The sequence below is a fragment of the Xiphophorus maculatus genome, chromosome 14, assembly GCF_002775205.1.
Source record: "Xiphophorus maculatus strain JP 163 A chromosome 14, X_maculatus-5.0-male, whole genome shotgun sequence".
Classification (NCBI taxonomy): Eukaryota; Metazoa; Chordata; class Actinopteri; order Cyprinodontiformes; family Poeciliidae; genus Xiphophorus; species Xiphophorus maculatus.
In genome coordinates, this window is record NC_036456.1 from 5,640,376 (window position 1) to 5,662,130 (window position 21,755).

The following is a 21,755-nucleotide window of genomic DNA, read 5'->3' on the forward strand; positions in this document are numbered from 1 at the left end:
TTTCCTTTTCTGCCATGTGCGACTCGAGAAGAATGAAAAGTTTGACTAAACATCAGAAGAAACTGAGCTTTTCAGAGACGCCCTAAAAAATTAGCTGGTCACCTGAACGAGCTTGATCGGAGTAGAAGATAAACATTTGCAATGATTCTGGCTTCTAGTTTTGTTTCCCTTTGTACAAGTTCAAAAGAATCCAAATTGTGAGTAAAAAGTGCCATTTTCCAACTCTACTTTTTTAGGAATGCAACAAACGATCACTAGAGTTTTCTCCGCTTTATAGAGAAACTCCCAAATCCGATCCCGTTCGATTATTGAACCGGACCACACTTTCAACAGCACTCTTCAGTGTGGGTAATGTTACTGAATGAAAAGCATGAAAGCTGGTTACTTATTAGTGTCTGGGTGGTGTATTAGAATGAGGTCAGAGGAAGCAGAACGATATCAGAAGCTGTTTAAAAGAAAACAACTTGCAATGACACGTGGAGACATGTCTGTGGTTTCGTCAGGCAGAGGAAGAGCGGTAAAGCTAAAATTGACCAGAAAACAGGAAGGCTGAACATTTTGTGTTTTAACAACTTAAGCTAGATTTGGAAGCCTCTTAGTGAAACTACACTCATATTGATGGGGGGGGGGACACACATGGCTTTAGAAATGCGCGACATACTAACTGGTCAGATTGCTAATATGTGAAGGTTTAAAAAGTCTACTTTGTTTTTATTTTTCATTGGTAAACCTTCGTTGTAAAAATGTATTAATGTTTGACCTCTTGTGGCAGGATAGTGAAGAAAAAGCTTGGAATGCTGTTCCTATGTCTTCTTAAATGATTGTTCTTAAAGAGGAAAATTGGCTCAGAGTCTGTATCCGCAGCTGAAAGCTTTACAAAAGCTGGAGATCAGGAATCTGCTACAAAAGACTTTAAAAAAATTAAATAAACTTTCATTTTTCTGGCCACTGCTTTGTAAGTTATTTCAATTTAAAGGCACTATACAGTGGTGTATTTAATTTATTTTTTTCAAATATACACAGACCATAAAACGAAAGGTTATTAAGTATGTAGCTCAACAACATATTTCACAAAATTAAGACTTTTCCTAAAATCACATTGAAGGAAGAAAAAAAAAAAAACCCTCCACAAATTCAGCTTTGTGTTTATTCAGGCTGATGACATCACATGAGACACAAGAACTGACTTGATTGGCTGGCATTAGTAAAACTCGTGGCAGCCAAGCAATTTTTATATGGATTCAGAAACATTTGAGCTCTAAGTGGCTTAACCTGCCCTCTTTGACAGAAAGCATGATTTTTATGACCTCCATTGGACACGTGAGTCTGTTTGGAGATATATTTGGCCAGAAATAGTGGGTGAAAAAAGGGACCTCAAAAGTATGTCAATGCAACGTAATCAAGGGTGCACTGATTGCAGTTTTCTGGCCGATTACCAATCATCAAACAGGATGACCTGCCAATTTGGATTTTGGCCGGTACCAATTTTTTATTTTAATTGTTTTGGTGAAAGTCTGTAAGTTGGCAACAGTGGGGTGACTTGTTAACTGTGCACATCTGGCTTGAACTTGGTGGGCCGGTCTGCCCTCGCTAACGGCAGAGCACTAGGTGGCAGATTTTCAGATATTTGGAGGAAGATCAGCGGATGAGATCAGTATTGCCAATCTGGGCCAATTTAGGGAGTGCACCCCTAAATATGTTTTTCAAAAACATAATTTGGTCACTCCAAATTATGCTTGTGCCCTGATTGTCTTCACAGACTGTTCCTGTGTATTTTATTAAAAGCAAACGTATTTGACGGCAAAATTGGAGTAAAAACATGAAAATGAGGAGGCAAAAGAGAAAAACTACAAATAAATTTATTCAAATGAACTTATGCGATGTCACCAGATACACTGGGGTGTAGAAACTTTTTTGTTTCTTAAAGTTAGCTCGCTGATTGACAACCACCAAAGCAAAACAAACTTAAAAACGGACCATTGAGTGTCGTTCGATACACAACAAACTACGTCAAAACTTAAAATACATGTGACAAAAAAAAATAAAAAAAAAATGCCCCGCTTGTCATTTTAAAAGACTTACAGAAAAATGAAACTTGGATGTAAACAAGAGTTTAAGGATTCTCAAAATCGTCTGATTATAGGACAAGCCAGCAATGTCAACCTACTTCCTCTGTCTGGACACACACACACACACACACAGCTCTCAAGAGTGTGACATTTTTAGGTGGATGTAAAAAAAAAAAAAAAAAGAAGAAAAAAAAGGGGCATTTCAGAATGCCTAAACATATTCCATTGGATATAGAAAAGGGCGACGGGAGTGTCTTTTATGGTCAGGCCAGATGACACGTCTGCGCCTTATCTCGAGAGGAATTTCCTCCTCGCCCCTGTGATGTGCGTCAATAACGTGCAACCATTTTCAGCACGCTCTTTCCCCCTCTCTGTCCTCCTCCTCCTCTCGCGGCCATCTCAATTAGAGGCACATTAATGAAATAAATAACCATCAACAAACAATGCACTAATAAACACCCCGACTAAAACGAGATTAACCCTGCCCCGTAGATTGTATCCCAGAGAAAAAGAATGCGATTAAAACACCACCAGCGGAGGAGCAGGAGGGGGACGGGGGGGGGTGTAGTTTGGAGAAGTCGGAGGGGTGGCGTGTGTGTGTGAGTGTCATGTCAGCCCATCTATCGCTCTCTCCCCTGCTCCATTTTGTTCCTAAATTTTCTATACAAAAGATTAAGGGAGGGGAGAAAAAGGCGAGCGAGCGAGCAGCGAAAGGAAAGGAGGAGGGTACAAAAAAAGAGAGAAAAGTGTCATCATGGATTTCATTTTCAACCCTGTGCCAATCTCGAAACGACATCCGTCCCAAAAAAGCCACCGCGTCCGAAAATTCTTTTTAAAAACACGTTTATTTTGAACATCAAAGCTGAAACCCGGCATCTTGTCTTCACACGATTCAAACCTGCATGTCAACACTTTATTAGCTACTTTATGAGGCGACGTTAGGACAGCTAAACGCCTGATAGTAAACACTGTAGTAAAGGAAAAAGTGTGAAAGGAATAACGTCGCTCGAGACGCTTTTTTTTTTTTTTTTTTTTTTTTTTTTTGCGCAAAGCTGAAATGAAAGTGACGACGCTTATCTCGCCAACGAGGAGCCACACAATGCCGTTTAATGTGCGACCGACAAAAGACAATTAGTCGGGCTGGATACGTTCACCTCCAACTCAACTTACACAAAATTGGACACTTTTTTAAAAATGTGGCTTTTGCCCTCACGCGTTGACACCCGGATTCTATCAACTCTAGTTTACTTTCCAACTCGGAACATCGCGTCGTTTTATTATCAGAGTTGCCCCAAAATTCACTCCTCCTGACAGCAGCTCCCAACTTACTTTTAAGTTGCTTAAATCGGAAACAAATTCCTCTTTTTAACACTCCGCGCGACTTTTCGAGCACTTGCGACCATTTTAAAGTGGCGTTAAAAATCGCCCCGACCCACCGAGGCGACTAGTTCAAACTGTTACGCTGAGGGGTTTTTTTCGGTGAAAACAGCGGTTTTCTCTCTCCCCTTATTTTCCTCTTTTTTTACGGTCACGTCACGGACATGAGACGAGGCTAAAAACGCATGTCGTCCACGCGCGCGCCTACATAACACCCGGTTTTTTACATACATGACCCGACGGAAAGTGTGTCCGGAGCTCGCTCGCTCTCTCGCTCGCGCTTACATGCATACCATACATACGTGCTTCATGCCAATCACTCCACATGCTAACACACGCGCGCGCGCGCGCGTTTCTCCTTGTGTGCGCGCGAGAGAGAGCTAACTGCACATGAAAGAAGCAGAGAGATACAAAAACACATCAACAACTACCATTATCCCGCTCGCGAGCGGAGAAGAGGGGAGAGAAGAAGAAGAAGAAAAAAGGCAACAAGAGTCGCAGTTAAATTCTCCATTTTTGGAAATGTTTCATCCCCGCCGTGTCATGCCACCGAGTGTAAAAGTGTACACACGGGCTATGTAAACATAGTAGTGGGAAAATTTGAAATGGATAAATGAAGATATAGGATATATGTTGAAAGTAAAGACTCAGTGTACTTACGGGAGAGGCGGCGAGGAGATTAATGACACGACACGTCATGATTACGTTTCACTTGAATTAAATACATTACGAGTTGGGAAAAAAATGGAAATCAGGGTTGTATACAAGCATACGCCGTTTCCCCCTCCCTCCCTCCGTTTGGTCACCCTCTCCTCTCTCTCACTCTCTCCTCCTCCTCCTCCTCCTCCTCCATCTCCTTTTCTTTTCTTTCTCCCCTTCTCTTCTTTCTTCTTCTATTCACAACTCCCCCCCCCCCCCCCCCCCAATTTATCGTACAGGAGTGAGTGAATAGGGGAGAGCAAAGGAGAAGTGGGAGGGAGAGTGATGTAGGTTGGAAATGTTAATTATAATCTCAGCACGGGCTCCATTTTACAACGCTGTCATCTCTTCACATTTGTATCCTAAATATGGCATCTGGGTTGGAGGGCAGCTGACAGTTTAGACACATTTTTTTTTTCGGAAGGGGTGAAGGAGAAGGAGAAAGTTTCTCACCAATGGAAGTGTTATAAAAGTGATGGAGGGGATAGGGGGTGGGGGGGACAAGAGGCAGTTTAAATGCTGTAGTGAACCACCCCGGAAGCACATGGCCAGGGGAAGAAACAAAAGTGCACATATTTGGGTCCCAACATGAGGGTAAGTGACTGCATGGGTCCTTCGGGAGGAGGGAGCCAGTCCCCAGTCAAAACATAAAGACAAAAAATGTAAAGAAAAAAAAAAAGTATTACTTTTCACAATATGTAAAATAAGCAAAAACATAAATAAATAAACTGTTGAACTTACAGAAACTAGATTTTAAGATTGGAAATTTCAAGCGCACGTTTTGGACACAGCAGTCGTCCAGCTGACCCTCACCTTCACTGCTATTCTTGACTGGAAAATAAAACACTGTATGCACAATGCAGGCAAAACTTTATGACCACTTACAGGTGAAGTGAACAAGTCAGACTTTTTTTTTTTTACATTATGGCACCTGTTAGCGGCGGCTTTGGCGAACCTCGTGACCTCGAAGTCGACGTGTTAGAAGCGGGGTGGAAAAAAACCGGGGAAGCACCAGAATGTGACACATCTGGGTCAGGGCATATCCAAAACCTCGGTTCTCGTGGCGCGTCCCGGGTCTGCAGCGGCCCATATATATTTTGTACGTGTTCCAACGAATCCAAAAGTTCAGCATAAAACTCTCCAGAGGTGAAATAAAGTTGTATTAATGACCCTAATTGACAAAGAAAGGGGTCATTAATGCATAGCTTTTCCTCAAAAAACAAAAAAAAGGGTAGAAATTCAGTTTTGTGCTTACAATTGGAAAAATAAATTTTATATGTTAAAGAAAATAAATGAGCAAGGAACTGGCTCTCATTGCCCTTTGCTGGCTATAGAAAGCCTTGTGCAGTGCTGTGCAAGATGTCAATTCTACTAAAACAGTTTATTTATCCCAAAGGGAAATGAAATATTGTTGTAACCCATACCATCCCAGAATCTTCAAAGAGTCGTTTTTGGAGGGTGATGCTGTGGGCAGGAAAGATCTCCAGTAGCAGTCAGTCTTCCAATGAATCCGAAGAGACTGCTGACTGAAGACTGCTGCTATATGACAGTCAAGCTAAGCTAGCAACTCAAAGTCTAGGCAGCAGAGATGAGGTTCCACACCAGCACGACCTGGTTGACACAACCAGTTGTTGGCAAGCGCTGCTAAGCACTCAGTTGCTTTTGCTGCTTTAAATGCCCATCTGGTTGTGTGGTTAAAAAGCCAGGCAGACAGGTGTTGGATGTTTTGGTCCTGCTCCGCATCCATGAAGTCTCCCTTCCAACCCTGTAGTTCAGGTTTTGTTTGAGCTTTTGAGATGCTAATCAGCTGCTTCCAGTTGTAAAAAAAAAAACAACATTTGCTGTTATGTTTGCGTATCATAATGGTCCAAAAGCAATTTAAAAAAAGTAAGAGTAGAATCCTTCCAACTGCACAGCATCAAAAACCAGAGGGAATATTTGACAAAATATGCAAAACAAAAAATAAATAAATAAACAGAAGTCCACAAAAAGAACAAGTATAACAGAGCAGTTCCTGCATTCTGCGACCAGGAGCGTTGCAATATTAGTGACTCTGTGTTGCCCAAGTTGTACCCCACCTCACACCCATTTTCACAGATAGACGCCAGTCTGCCATGACCCTACAGGAAACGGAGGATTACGCAACATGTTCGAGTCAAGTTTCATGTAAACAGATTATTCTATAGAGGATAAAAACTGGTTTGGTTGTCATGGCTGAACTCAAAAATACTCTTGACAGTTGCTTTGATAGAAATCAATGCTTCTTTTAAAAATAGAAATTTAGCAAAATTACCACAAAGGTTAATGCTAATAATGATAGCGCACTTGTTAGCACTGTTGCCTGGTAGCAAGAAGGTCCTGGGTTCATACGCCGACCAAGGGACTTTGTGCATGGAGTTAACCTGTCCAAGATGTACCGCACCACCCGTTACAAGACTTAATATTTTGTTTATGCTTATTTTCATTTTAATATCCCAACTTCTTCAAATATAATCAACATAAATTACTTAAGTGCTAGCTTAAATTACGCTATTGTTCTTTTAAAAAGAACAAAATCTTCTAGAACTTTCTTACATTTAATTTTACTAGTACTTTCTAGTGGTGACACCACCAGATCACTTTCCTTCGCCAACATAATTGCCTTGCAAACATTAAACATCCCTCATAAACAGCGTTATGCTGTTTGTTTTATCACATGCAGGTTTGCACGGTGTTGAGTAACAGTAAGGAAACCATTTCCGTTTATAATTGACGGCAAGCCAACGGCAACACAATTTCTCGCAGGACGTTGTTCATGTTCATTTCAGTCTTTAGACCCAGGACAGTTTTCTTGTTACGTCTTGAACATTTTAGCCCACGAGGAGGTGAGAAAACTCTCCCAGCTGGATTTTTACACAGTTACAATTATGTGGCACAATTTGCCACTGGGAGGAGACGAGATCAAGACGGAGACGCTGAAAGTCTACGACTTTGACTGATGTTGCAAGCCTCGGTTATATCAGATGGACTGTGGGAACCTGCCGGGATGCGCATCGCAGATCTGCACACAGTTGCGTCTGATATGTGATGTAGCCATTTGAAGTGTATCGTGTTGTTGGCCTTGAAGAAAGTTATTTTCACATGCCAGCTCTTCTGCGAGCTCAAAATATTTTTTCAGAAGGTCTCTGTCCTCGGCTGTATTTGCTCCACTTGTATTAAGCCAAACGTTTCTCTCACAGTTATCCGCTGTAGTCGTTGCTCCGAGGCCTGACACCACGGTTGAGTTCAGGGTCGAACGTCAACCATCGCAGAGCCAAACCTTTTTGTGCTGAAGAGTTAGAGTGAGCACAAAAATGTGTTGCCAAAGCAAAAACTCTGAAAAATGCTCATATGTCCCTCAAGTCGAGCCTCATCGCTGACTTGTGTCAACAAAGCTTGTAAATGTGGTCAAAAGGTGAAAGTTGAAAAGCTGCTTGTATGTCATATGGAGGTGGTTCCCCAAGAAAGCCTGGTGGTAAGGGCTCTAGGGTAGTCCACCAGCAGTCTACCGTGTTTTTGCATCAACAAATGGTAAAAGTTACAAAATTCTGGAGGTGCATGCGTGAGCAGGCATTATAATTTCAAAAATAATAGCTTGTGAGTCTAATGGGCAGTTGCGGTGATGGCGCAATTGGCGCACACTCTCTTGGCTAACTTCTGTGCGACGTGTTCAATGTTTGCTAAAGATGCTAAACAGTGTTGTGCTTGGTCACCCTTTTGTATTTGTTTTAACATTGGCAACATGTGCTGTCCTGGCTTATTTACATTTAGTCCTCTCCTGCTGTTTTTCCTCCCCTTTGAACAAACTGTAATATTAATGTAGCCAAACTCTCAAAGTTTCACATATTGTGAGGTTTTCTTTGTCAAAAAGGAAAATCAGTGTCTAAATCATGATGGGAAGGCCTTTGCGTTGAATTTTCTAAAGCGCGCATAAACCTGGAGTTCCTTCCACACATGTCAACTGACAAAACCTATGTTGCTATTTTAGCAATAGGCTACTTAACTCCGATGATCAGAGGGTAACGTTGGACGTGATTAACAGCAAGAAGCTTGGTCTTCTCTTTGATGTAACTCCAAACTACCTTCATGCCTGTATCTAACTGCTGGGCACTTCCAGTGACAAATGGATGCTGTTGAACCTTCAGGTTTCAGTTTATGTGAAGTTTTGAGCAAAGACTTAGTTTGAATTGAGAAGAGAGGCAACAATTGTCAATCAGACGTCTTCAAGAGTCAGAAACACATGTGTACCATCTAAAACACGCCCGGACACACACACAGACTTGTAGACACTTGCACACAGACACACCATTCACCACATTCTTACCTGTGAGGGTAAATGTCAGTGTCTAATGACACCATGGAAATATGAACTGAATGTGCGCAAAACATATTTCATTTGAACAAGTTCCTTCACAGTGCTCGTGTTGACTGACGTGTCAACCGAGTTAAAACATTGTGCTGTTCGCGATGAACGTGTCCATTTAAAGTTTCACAAGACCCAAACCGCGTCTCAAAGAATCTGTGATTAGATTTTACTTGAACTGAACGAGTAAAATCACAGTGGAGTATTTATATGGAAACGCCAGCTGTAGCATTGTAAGTGGCTAACAGTCAGCCAGTGGCTGTATTTTTGCACGTCGTTCATATTTTGTCCATAATTCTCTGTTGGAGACTTCAGCAAGTTAGCCTGACTAAACAACGTCAACTACTTCCTTTTTTTTTTTTTTTTTTTACTTTAAAATAAGAGGACCAAACGTAGGTACAAGATGTGAAGTTTGAAGTAATCATGCTAATTTCTCACCTTCCCAAACGAGTCTGGTGAGTTGTGAGCAGCTAAATGGCCTTTTAACGAGACAGATCATGTTCTCCAGACATTTTGTGGCATTTTTACGGGATCTCCTTCCCCTCCTACTAAAGACTGACGATCTAAGGCCAACCTGCAATACTCATTAAAAAAAAAAAAAGATATCCAGCGTTTGGGAGACTTTATTGTCTTCCATCTTCTGCGTTTTAATTGTCGCTTCTACCTTTGAATGTTCGTCCCGACATGTGGCAAGATTCCAGTCAGAACAAAAGAAAAGTTGGAACATTTTCAGCAACAGGCCTGCTTTTTTTTTTTTTTTTTTTTTTTTAATTTGATTTTTTTATTTCCCCCCTACAACATTTAAATGCGCTGCGCTCACACGCTGCGTAAAGGTAAGCGTTGGCTCAGAAATTCAAATGTCTTTGCTGACGCAGAACATATCTCCTGGATCAGCCATTGTAAGCCCGCTATTGTGTGACTGACTTAGTGTCTGTGGCGTGTGTGCGGCGCACGCTCGCCTCCCGCGCGCGCGCGCGCTGCCCTCGCAAATCAACGTGCGTCTGGGCCCGTTTTTTTTTTTTTTTTTTTTTTTTTGCGCGTCAGCAGGGTTAGATCCATGCATGCATGTGCATGTATATGTAGGTATGCCCGCGTCTAGTCGTCGTCCCCGCGAGTGCGCGTGTGTTTGTGTGCGCGCACTTGGTACATATGTGCCACAATGGCATCATCGCCCGCCCCTGACGCTTTGATTGTTTTCTCCGCCGCAGCAGAAATGCACCAATTAATATGCAGAGAGTGAGTGAGACGGAGACACACACACACACACACACACACACACACATAAATACAAAAAAACAAAACCAAAAACAAAACAAAACCAAAAAAAAAAAAAAAAAAAAAACAGCCGTGAGGGAGGGGAGGCGAGGAGGGAGGTGCGATGGGGGGAGGAGGGGGAGCAAAAAGGGGTTGAAGAGATGGCAGAGAGAGAGAGAGAGAAAAAGAATTGGAGAGATGAAATGAAAGATGAGGAATGAGACTGTGTGTTTGTGGAGGATAAGGGCGTAGATGGGAAGGAGAGGGGCGCGGGTGGAGGAGGGGGTGGGGGGGGCGAAATCTAATAGATGTTTGAGTAAAACAAGAGAGAGTGAGAAAGAAAGGAGTGAGGGATGAGGAGGAGAGGAGGAGGATCAATATGCACATATTCAGTGAGATATGGTGGGAAATCAATTGAAAGGAGGGGTGGAGAAATTGATTTGGGGGAGGGAAAGCGGCGGGGGTGAGGAGGAGGAGGCGCAGGTGTGTGTGCGAGGAAGGAGGAGTGCAGAGGTGGAGTGATATGTGGCTACGGCTGCTGTCCTTTTTGTCGCAGTGTCAGGGTATTGATACTGTAATACCCCCCTCTCCCTCCACCCCCAGCACACACACCCCAACACACACACCCCGACGCACACACCATCACAATGCTGTCGCGGCGACGCCTACTGGCACAATGCAGCCACAATACTGGGGGCACTGAAGCATCACACACACACACGCAAACACACCCCCACACACACCCCTCAGAGCAAAAGAGGCCAGATAGACGTCGAAAAAAAAGAAGGATTCAAACAGGAGAAAAGAAGGAAGGAAGGAGACATCCAAACAGGGTGGGGGGAAAGGTGGAGATCAAGATGGAGAGATGAGGAGAAAGAAAGAGGGACAGAGAGAAGGGGGACATGGGTTGATGGAGAGACGGCAGCGAGGGAAGGAATGAAGGAGGGAGGAGGTGGAGAGGAGATAGGTTGGGATAATGTTACATGTGTAAAAATGCCGGAGGGTGTGTGTGTGTGTGTGTGTGTGTGTGTGTGTGTGTGTGTGTGTGTGTCGGTGTGTGTGCCCGTAAAAACATGTTTAATGGCTTTTGTGATTGGAGGGAAGGTAGTGTGAGGTGTGTGTTCTTAGTTTGGTGTTTTATTAACTGATGGATTCAGCGTGTAAAACACACACTCATTCACCCCCCCCCCCCCCCCCCCCCCCCCCACACACACACACGTGTTTCATTTTACGCGTCAGTTCAATCTGTTTAATATATTGGGCAATACTTTTAACGGTTACGTCAAAATGGTTCATATTTCTACTTTGGGACAGTAAGTGTTGTGATTTAATGTTGATTATATTTCATTTTATGAAGATGTCATCACGTCTTTGTTAAGATTTGAAAACGTTGCGCAATTTACGTTTGTTCACATTGAAAGAAAAGGCAGATAAATACGGAAATGTTTTCAAGTTTTCATAAGGTACCGTCGCCTTCCTAAAATAATGACTGAAGTCATTTTTAATTTTTTTTTTTTTGCCACAAGTGATTTAAAAAAGTAATTTTAAAAAAATCACGTGGTATTTATTGTGATATTGAGGCCTTAGTGTTAGATCGGGGTTGATCCAGGTGTGAGTTTTGAATTTTGTGCGGTTCGCCCCCCCATCTTGTCTGATGACTTTTGAACGAAGGAGAACGAGAACCTGAGAATCCGCAGGTTGTAAATGAATTTGGTTGGTTGCTTTATGGAGCTTGCTTTCAGTTACTGGTGTCAAACCAGTATATATATATATATATATATATATATATATATATATATATATACATATATATATATATATATATATATATATATATATATATATATATGACCTCTCTTTTTTGAAAATTTCTGTGCTGGCATATTACTGTACCCCCGCCACCAACCCCGACATGTTCTCTCATTTACAAAAGAAAACGCTTGGCTGGCTTCCTATAAGTCAGTTTATCCGCCTGAGATGACCAATGTCCCTCTTTTTTTCTTTTTTTTTTGGGGGGGGGTCCTTCATACAGTGTGTGTGTGTGAGTGTGTGTATGATCTATAGTTCCCTGCCTCTCTCCATAACCCCCTCCCCTCTCTTCCCGTCCCTCCCTCACCCTAACCCTTCTTAATATGATGTAAAAAGCTAATCGCATGCAAATGTCTGTTGTCCCGGTAACCGGGCCTGAAAAATCCCTTTGATGTTTCCCCCGACTCATTCTCTTCACGTTCTCTTTGTTCGCCACAGTCTCGCTGCTTTGTCAACATCCCCCTCTTTTTTCTTTTTTTTTTTTTTTTTACCCCTCTCTCCTCCATCTATTCTGCGGCTCTCGGTTCTCAACGTTGGAAGGAAAAAAAAAAAAGTTCGAACTCTACTTTGTGTCTCCCTCTTTCTATAAGCCCTCCCCGCCCCCCTTTTTTCTTTTTTTAATTCCCCTCCCTGTTTCTCCCCTTGACTGTGCCTCTCTGTCTGTCTGCCCCTTAGCCCTCGCTCATTTCCCATCATTCCCACCTACTGTCTCCTGTCCTTCTCCTCTGTCGCTCCCATTCTCGTTCCCTCTGTCATGCCCCTTCCTGTTGCCTCCCCCCCTCTCCCCAAGCCTTTTTACTTTATCTCCCACTCCTCTCTCGGTGCCCCTCACATGCACAGATGGACTCTGAAGCTGCCCTCCCTCCTTAAGGGAATTTGATCCCTGGAACTATTTGATATGGCTCTGTACTGTAGTTATCTAATCACTCTGCTTTTTGTGTGGCCGCGGCAGCACAGCTGGTTTCCACAGAGGAGACCACGCACTCATTACGGCGAGTTCGAGGGGCTTACAAGGTTACAAGCCCCCCCCCGTGTCAGGCCATACGAGGCAGGGTGGGGAATAAAAAAAAAACTCAATTGGTGCACTTTAAATTTAAAGTCCAGTTTTAATTCAGAACAGAAACGTACAAAAAACAAAAGCAGAACAACCGTAACATGCATTTCTAACGTTCCACTTTGTTTCACAAAAAAATAAAATGTAAACATCCGGCAGAGTTCGTCATACACCAAAAGCGAGGAGGGAAAAAAAAAAAAGAAAAGAGTTTCTTTACAATGACACTGTTCATAAAAGTGAGACAATGTATGCTGCAGTATAAATGAATGATGGTGTTTATTACGTCGCTTCCAATGCAATGTACCAAACAGCTGAAGGCTGCGACGTGTGCCGACTTCTTCAAGCCAACAAATTGCATATTGATCCAGAAATGGCTCAATAGCCATTTGCAACTTTTCAATATGGATGCAGATATGAAACGTGAAACCGGCCACAATCTGCGGCAGTGGGCTGCCTCTCCTGCATCCTGTAGGTCTGTACCTTAAACATAACTCTTTTTTAAAAAAAAAATGAACATGTTGTTTTTAATTACACTGTATCTGTTTGAAATAGCTACATTTTTGGTAAGCTGTATGCATCTTTCTTTCCCTGTAATTTCCATATCCGAGTGTGTAAATAGCACTCAGCGGTGTAACAAACAGCTATTAATAGGTTTACAGCAAGTGTTGCAGAATCGAGGAGGAAGTGAAAGTTATTTTTATCCCTCGCTATGCTAGTTTTGAGGTCTCTTAAAGGAATGGTTTGACATCTTGGGGATACGTTTCTTTGTTTTTTCGTACCAGTTGCATGTGCTAAAAATGTGCTTGAAATCGGAAAGGTGAACAGAGGTCCAAATAAGGTCATATTTTGAAGTCTAAATGTGACTGAAAGGGGGGATTGAGGTCTCTAAAACACGCTAATAAAGCCTGACATTCAGAATGTTTGCTTAGGCTAAATTTGGACAGAACATACGAGACCCAGAAGTTACATTTTCGCCAACAACCAGCTTGTCCAGCAGCACTTAACCTCTTTGTGCTGAGTGCTTTTGGACAACTTTATCTCCACGTCTTAAGCTCTTCAAGGTCAATTCTTGACTACCAACACATGACACTGGAGCTTCACTACGAAATTCTGGAAATTAATATTGCAAAAAAAAAAAAAAAAAAAAAAAAAAAAAATATATATATATATATATATATATATATATATATATATATATATATATATATATATATATATGCATAACAAAGAAGGAAAGAGTAGTAGTGCTGGGGAATGAATGCTAATTAATTGAGTAATTTGAATGTTTTTCATCTTTCTCTGAGAAGCTGCTCTGACTGAAAGACATGACAGGACTGTAAATCTTTCACACGTTTCCGACAGCGAAGGACGAGGTTGTTGCTGTACGACGCACCGTTAGAGATTTTTTAGCACATTATGTCCTTTCGCTTTGCTAGGTGGTGGCCTAGAAGCCGCGTTCGTTTCATGTATTTCAGACCTTGACAAGACGATGACGTCACCCCAGTTTATAAAATCAAGGTCTGCGGTAGAGAAAGCCGTGTTTCATTTCTCGCGCTGGTTGTTAGCTTTGCATCCAGTCCCTTTTGAATGTTTTCACACCCCCTAAACTTGTCCACGTTTTGTCACGTTAGCACTACAAAACCTCAGTGTACTTTATTGGGATTTTATGCGTCACACTAACACGAATTGGCAAACGTCGAGAAGCTGAAAGGGGAAAACGAAAACTTGGCTTAAGATTCTTTTACCGACAAAAATGTGAACAGTGTGACACGAATGTCTATTCAGGCCTCCTTTGCTACTTCAAAAACAAAATCCAGTACAAGCAATTCCCTCCGGATGTAAAAAGCGAGGGACACATTTGGAAAGAAGTCGGTTTGCTCATCCCAAACTTTGAACATCTTGTGGATTTTCCACTTCACAGCAGCAAATACTCTGCAGCTGACAAAATGTGGAAAGGTTAAAAGAGTTCAAAAACCTTCTTTCAAGGAACTGAGGGAAAAGTAAAAAAGCAAATTTTTTACTCATGCAACCCAAGTTTCTCTTTTGAGTTTTTTTGGTGCCATTTAGTGTATTTCGTCATCCCCAGTATGTAGAGGCGGCAGCGCTGAAACGTGGTTATCTTTAGTTTATCAGTGTTTTCAGCCTCAATGCGAAGACAAACTCACTGCTTCCTTCGACCTCCAAAATTTGCTGTATGGACATAATTCATTCAAACTTCAAGAAAGACATGGGGGGGGGGAAGAAACCCAAATCAAAATTCATACACAAAGCTGAACATTTTACACTTCCTTCTTCAAACGTAATACTGTCATTAAATTTGTCATATTGCTCCTTAAAAATGATCAGATGTGGCTCATGTCTACTAGCCTAAAGGATAAAACTCGTAAACGGAGAGTAAAGCAAACGTAATGATCCACTTTCCTCCATTTCATGGAGAGTGCAGACAGTGTGTGAAAAACAAAACTAGTCGATAATGTTTAAAACACAAGTAAACATTGCACTGACGCCCATTCATACCTTTGGCATACAGAATATGGCATCTTACAACAAAAGGCGAAGCAGTAAAAATTCAGTTTCAGTTCACTGAAGGAGATTCTTCAGCGCAGGCACCAAGACGTTGACGGCTAACAGTGCTGTGAAAAAGTATTTGCCCCCCTTACAGGTAATCTTTTGTTCTTGCTTTCTACTTAAATGTTTCAAATCATCAAACATGTTTGTAATAAAGATAACCCCATGTAATTACACAAGAAAGTGTCTATTTAAGAAAAAAAAACAGCCACCCTATTTGAAAGTATTAAAACTGGTTGTGCCGCCGCACCTTTGGAGGCAAAATAGTTTTGATTTTGTCACATTAGATTTTCCGAAGCTTTTTTTTTTGGCATCGTCCAGAGCTGGACTAGAAGGTGTGCTTCATAAATTGTGTTTCTGACAAAGTTTTCTTGAGCGCATGTTGCATACTTTAGAAGAAGAAAAGGTTGATGGAAACAGCAAACGTTGCAGTAATGTTCTCGAATTTGCAAAAAGAACCCAACAACAACAAAAAACAAAGTTATTTCGCTTGTGTTGGTTTTTGGCTGTCCAAGTAACGGGCAGATGGCAGCACATTTGCCTAATAAGTTACGATGTAGCAAACTTATACCTCACTTGACCAATCCGCTGCTCCGCTGTCGGTGCATGTTAGAATCGCTTTTCTTTCTCTGTCTCCTTACAGGCGGTAACATCGCCAGTGTTAGTTGACATCACAGAACAACTACAACTCAATAGCTTCGCATTCCTGAAAACCTCTCTCCAGTTTTCTGAGATGTGTGGTTCATGCTACCCAACAACTTCTGCTTCCTTACTATTGTAGTCGTGTGTAACGCGAACATCTGACGACATTACTCTTTACGTAGCCTGGTCGATTTGTTCCAAGCCAGTAGGCGGACGCACGACTCATTTGCATTTTCTTCTTTTTTTGCAACATTTAAAAAAGTTTTCTCAAAAATGTGCGACGCTTGGATGGAAACGTAGGCTTAAATTTATGCGCTACTGTTGGCACATAATGTAACGGGACAAACCCCTTTTGGAACAAACTTCCAGAAAACCACAAAACTGCCGCAACACCGAGTTCCTTTAAATGACGGCTAAAAACATTGATCAGCTTGTGTTTGCTTGATGATGGCTTTTGACAAAATGTAATATTTTTGCTTGTTTTAGAATCGATTACATTATGTCTTAACAGCCTGAACTGCCTCTAAAAAGTAAATTTGACTTGTTTGATCTGAAATATTGAAGGATGACCCCAAAAAAAACCCAAAAAAAAAACACTGTAAGGGGGGATGAAAACTTTACAGCACCATTACTTACACTTCAAGAACCACTAAATACCGTTATTACTTTAATTTCTTAGTACTGTTCATAAAAAGCCACATAATTTGCTTACACACTCCCAACAGTTTTGAAACTGCAAACCACTCCTCTTCTTCATCATCTGTACGTGTTCAGATGTGAGCTCGCCTCATTTAGTCACTGTACCAGGCTCTAAGCTGGGCACTGTGTGTGTGTGTGTGTGTGTGTGTGTGAGTGAGAGGGAGCTGGAGAGGAGGGGAGAGAATGTGAATGTGAACAGTGCTCCACTGTCTGATAACAATAAGAGTGACTGCATGTGTCGGGGAGGGGGGGGGGGGGGGGGGGGGGCATTGTGTGTGTCTGTGTGAGTGTGCTTGTTACCTCATTTACATAGATCCAATCCCACCTAACCCGAGACACACACACACACACCCACCTACAAATAAAACACAGGGCAGATAAAAAGACAAAAAAAAGCGTACGGTCTCCATTCAGCGTTATGAGGGTGATAAAGTACATAATACATCCTAAATCTGCAATCCCACGCCACATTTACACCCGGCATATTACTTCCTGTTTATTACCAGATGCCGGAGCATGTGATGTGTACAGTCGGCCAGTCAGTGGTTCAGACCAAGTGGTTTGGCCTAGTGGGGAGTTGCGGGGCAGACAATGGCCGCACTGTGCAAGCTTGAAGTGCCGTCGGTGTCGATGACTCTGCCAGCAGCTGAGACTGGCAGACCCAAAATGGCGGAGCGCCGGAGAGCCACCCTTTCTCCCCCCCCCCATCGGCGCTTGTCATGGTTTAAAACAAGGAAGGGGGGACGGGCGAGTTTTTGATCCTGTTTGGATGCGGAGCGGTGCAGCTGCGCCTGATCCCTCCGCCCCCTGGCGTCGTCTGCACTCTCGCAGGAGGTTGAAGGGCGCGAGAGAAGTTTCGGGTGGAAGTCGGTGAAGTCCAGTTTCGAGTCGAGTCAGAGATGACGGAAGCCACGAAGAGTCCCGAGTGCAGTTCCTGCTTCCTAAAAAGCAGAAAAAAAGAAAGGACATTCACTCCAACTATTTCAGTGGGAAAGGGGGGGAAACTCGCAATTAGGTGTGATACGGACAAAAAAAAAAACAATTTCGCAATTGCAGTGTTTCTATTAAATAAGAAATGAAATTAAAATCACACGTGAATAAGTTTGTTCACACGGTAAGTCAGTAAAAGTCATGGCAACAACAGATGAAAAAAGTTGCATGAGATATTCAAGATTCAGCCATGGTGCTGGCGCTCATCCACCAGCCGTCAGAGGAAACGCCGGCATCTTATTCAGGGGTTGGAGCAACAAGCCCCTTATACTCGGCAGTGGATACATACTCGGCGTTTTCATGAATTTGTAGTCAGCGACTTTACAGAAGAGCTTTGGATTCATCACATCTGACAGGAACTGTACAACGCTATGAGAGCTACAGTGTCCGGAAAAAATGAAAAACAAACCATCGTCCTCCCACTACTTTCTGTCGCCTTCTTCGTTGCAGAAGACGAGTAGAAACATCCAGCTGGTGATCACATGACTCGTGTGATGCAAAAAAAAAAAAAAAAAAAAAGGTGTTTCCGTCGCACTTTAAGTCGGAAAACCATTACACAGCTAACGACGGCATGGCACAACATTCATAGTGCCTCAAACACAAATATCGTTCTTGAAAACTATTCCCATTTGAAAAGGGCCTTTTTTTCAGGCTTCGTGATTTATATCACTAATCTGTGCACAGCACTTATATTTAGTCATATTTTTGAATTTTCTCATAGGTATAGATGTTCCTGTGGAACTAACAGTGGAGAAGACAGCAAAACATAACATTTCTGATAATGACGTCAGTTTTGTATTTTTCTTTATCATCAATAACTGAAATTTATCGCGGCAGCAATAAATCAAAATTCTTGTAAGAAATCGTTGACGATAAATGATAAACGATGCAGCAAATGCCCAACGCTGCTGGTGATATCCCCAAAGTGAGCAACATGAGCAGCGCAATAAAGAAAAAGGAGCAACAGAGGGAGAGGGAGAGACCTGCCCATAAAACTCACTCTTGTTCAGATGACAGTCACACAGCTGTAGAGGGAGAATGACTCTGTGGGCAGAGAGAGAGAGAGAAAAAACATAGTCACATGTTAGATTCTCGCACCAAAGGCGTCTTCAACCTGTTGTCGAACGTGCGCACGTCGCTGCCTGCGTGTTTGCCCTTATCCGCTCTGTCCGTCTGTCCGTCAATCTGTTCCCGGCGCAGTCTGTTTGCCAATCTGTCATATTCTGTTTGCTGGATAAGGAGATCTGGGGGGGGGATCTGTGTATGTGTATGTGTGTGTGTGTATGTGTGTGTGGATGTGTTTAAACAGTAAAAATGCATCCGATTCTGGGTTGGCACACTTGTTTGCTCACAGCTAAAGACGAGTGTTGTGTTTCAGCTTCGCAAAACATATGGAAGGTGAATTCACGGTTTGGGGACGGACACCTTTTTATTAAAGGAAGAAAAAAAACTCAGAAATTGTAATAATAATTTCTTTATAAAGTCGTAATTAGGGACATTTTCACCTAAACAAACACTAATAGTCCTCGATACCATGATGCATGTTTCTTTTTACACTGTAAAACATGCTTCAGTTTTATACTTATGTTAAAGATCATCGCTGATAAAGATTTAATCAAAAAAAATAAATGTTTTTTTGATTAAAGGAGTGTAAACATCGCACTCAAAGTTCACACTGAGTCGTCTGTGAACTCTGCCACGACTTCCTGTGTCCCTGGGGTGTAAATAGATGATGTGACAGAAACGCCTTTTCTAGTTTTCCAGCTTTCAAAATGGGAAAGACAAGAAAACACATCATTCAAGTGCAGCGGATATCCCTAAAATTATTTATGCCCGCAGCTGATTTAGATTTCTAACTTGAAAACACAAACAAAGTTACGTTTGGCTCTAAATTGGGACAACGCAATGAACATGAGACAACTGGCAGTTTGTCTCATTTTTATTGCGTTCATAAAAATAAGGTTATATCACTTTAAAACAAATTTAAAAATGTATTTGTGTGTTTGCCAGATTTTCAACTATAGAAAAGGCAACAGTGGTTGTGTCAGATTAGATACATTTCTGTCATTTTTAACGTTCAAATTGGTAATGTAAGGTGTAAGGTGTTACCCGTAACACCATTAAAGTGAAACTTGGTAATGGCAGTATCATGCTGTGCATTAGCAGGGACAGGAGGCCTGATCAAAAGATTTGAGACCATCTTTCAGCTGGACTTCAACCCCAAGCACGACGCCAACTCTTTAAATCAAAGCATATTCTGGTGTAACGATGGCCTAGTCAAAGTCTAAATGTAAATCCAATTGAGAATCTGTTTCAAAACTCGAGTTTGAGCTGTTTCGCCCCGGGCAAGCCCCCATTAATGTAGGTAAAACAAGATATTTCATTCTGAGGTGAGCATATTTAATTTTTAGGTTAAGTTCTTACATTAAACATGTGTGCATGTACTTGTACTCAGATGAGCAATGTACAAATACATGCCACACTTCTCCAATTTATAATTATAAAAATGGTAAAGAAAAAAGGTTTTGATTTTACTGGCTTGTCACACAAAATCCCAAACATGGACATTTGTGGACAAGATGAGAAAAGTTTGATGGGATATAAACATTTTATGAACAGCAGTGTGAATAATCAGAACCTGCCTTTCTTGGTGACAGTCTGTTGTTTTTAAGCCTGTAAAGGTTTTGAATCTTGACTTTGACCATGTTTGGTGTTATCGTGTTCTGATAGATCCTCAGCTGTTCCTCTGGTATTAATATTCCAACACTCTTACAAAAACGTCCTGCAAAACCCGGAGCCGCCGCAAAAAAAAAAAAAGAGGGGCTTATCATTTCATAACTACATGTTGGGAATTTTGAGTAATGTCTACCAATAAAACCAGCTTTCATTCACCTCAGTGAGGCCTGCGGGTTTTTGTGTGTAAACTCTCCGTGCCCACCTGTGAATAGCTTGTTGATCCGGAGCTTGACCTGGGGTCCCTCCCAGACGCCGGGGATCCCCCCTCCTTCTGGCTGCCCACAGAGGACGAGTCTGAGCAGCTACTGTGGACTGAAGCAGAGTGGTGGGGGGATCCAATCAAAACAGAGCCACGAAACATATTCAGCACAAAAATACAGGTTTTCCGTGGAGAAGACTTCCTTCAATGAATCATCATACAGGTTTTTATTTTTTGGAGGGTGGCAGGAGTTGGGGGGGTCATTATGGTTATTATTTTTGATTTATTCTTGAGGAGTAAGCATAGGGGAAGACAACAGGGTAGAAAAGATTTTCCTTCCCCCCCCCCTTCATCTGTACGGGTGAATTTTTAACACCAGTTTCTCTCCCTGAGGACATTTCATGGCCCGGAACCTGCTCAACAAGACACCTGGTGGGCAGAACGCGCATTGCACTGAGGTGTCATAGGGGAATCACTTTCAAACAGTTCTTCTCTTCAGAGACGGGATGGATCTTAAAAAGAAAAACAAAAAAACCCAGAAGAGTCGTACTTAACAGCTGAACTCTGCGGCAGCAGTTTCCAGAGCATGCTAGCCCCCCCCGCCCCCCGACGCTCATGAATACACTCCCTAATTCCCTGTATTTAAGAGACAGATTTATGAGTGCGCTCTAGCTGTTGTGAATATGTCCCTGCCTATTTATATCACGTCTCTTGTCTCCGTTCCTTTCAGAAACGGTTGGTTACTTTGAATTTGCTCAGCTGCCAAAAGGCCAACGATGTGTTTTTCTGCAAGATCGACAAAAGACGCAATCGAATCCCCGCAACAACAACAACAACAACAACAACAAAAGCTACTCTGAAAGTAGATAAGCCAGATAGTTTAGAGTGCATATTACAATGTTTCATTTTTTTTGAATGCTGCATAACTAAAAGGAACAGCGTGTCCCTCGGAGAAGACTTTAGTTTCGAGACCTCCGAAGAGGCGCGCCGACTAAACAGATGGAACTGCAAATGAAGGGGGGGGGGGAGGCTTCTTCTCGCCCACAGTGATTTCATCAACCATATTAACTTTTACAGGAGGATAATATGTTTTCTGTTAAGAGATTGGTCTGCTGCTCCGAGCGGCTCAAAAACAAAGAAATTCAATTAATGTGTCCGAAAAGCTAGTTTTTTTCAATTACGGCGGGATGTCACGGCAGACTATTACAGGCACAATCAAAGTAGAGGTGCAGGCGAAACATTACGCAATGTATGCTCCAGTGCTCTCTTCTTGTGAAA

The 21,755-nt window shown here is 42.1% G+C and overlaps 2 protein-coding genes across 4 annotated transcripts in view; both read right to left on the reverse strand.

Annotated features, from left to right (window-relative positions):
• Positions 1-4,233, reverse strand: part of LOC102222291 (zinc finger protein 536-like) — a 29,350-nt gene extending 25,117 nt beyond the window's left edge. For both annotated transcript variants that reach the window (XM_014472955.2, XM_023346151.1), the window contains exon 1: positions 4,107-4,233. The gene's annotated coding sequence lies outside the window, so the exon portion shown is untranslated. The remainder of the gene's footprint in view (positions 1-4,106) is intronic.
• Positions 4,234-16,799: 12,566 nt separating this feature from the next.
• The window catches only part of LOC111611000 (pleckstrin homology domain-containing family G member 4B-like), a 44,891-nt gene continuing 39,935 nt past the window's right edge, over positions 16,800-21,755 (reverse strand). For both annotated transcript variants that reach the window (XM_023346463.1, XM_023346462.1), the window contains exons 25-27: positions 20,481-20,590; positions 18,543-18,586; positions 16,800-17,493 (exon numbers count right to left, since the gene is read on the reverse strand). In XM_023346463.1, the coding sequence (XP_023202231.1) occupies positions 18,560-18,586; positions 20,481-20,590 (137 nt within the window). In that variant the 3' untranslated portion in view covers positions 16,800-17,493; positions 18,543-18,559. The remainder of the gene's footprint in view (positions 17,494-18,542; positions 18,587-20,480; positions 20,591-21,755) is intronic.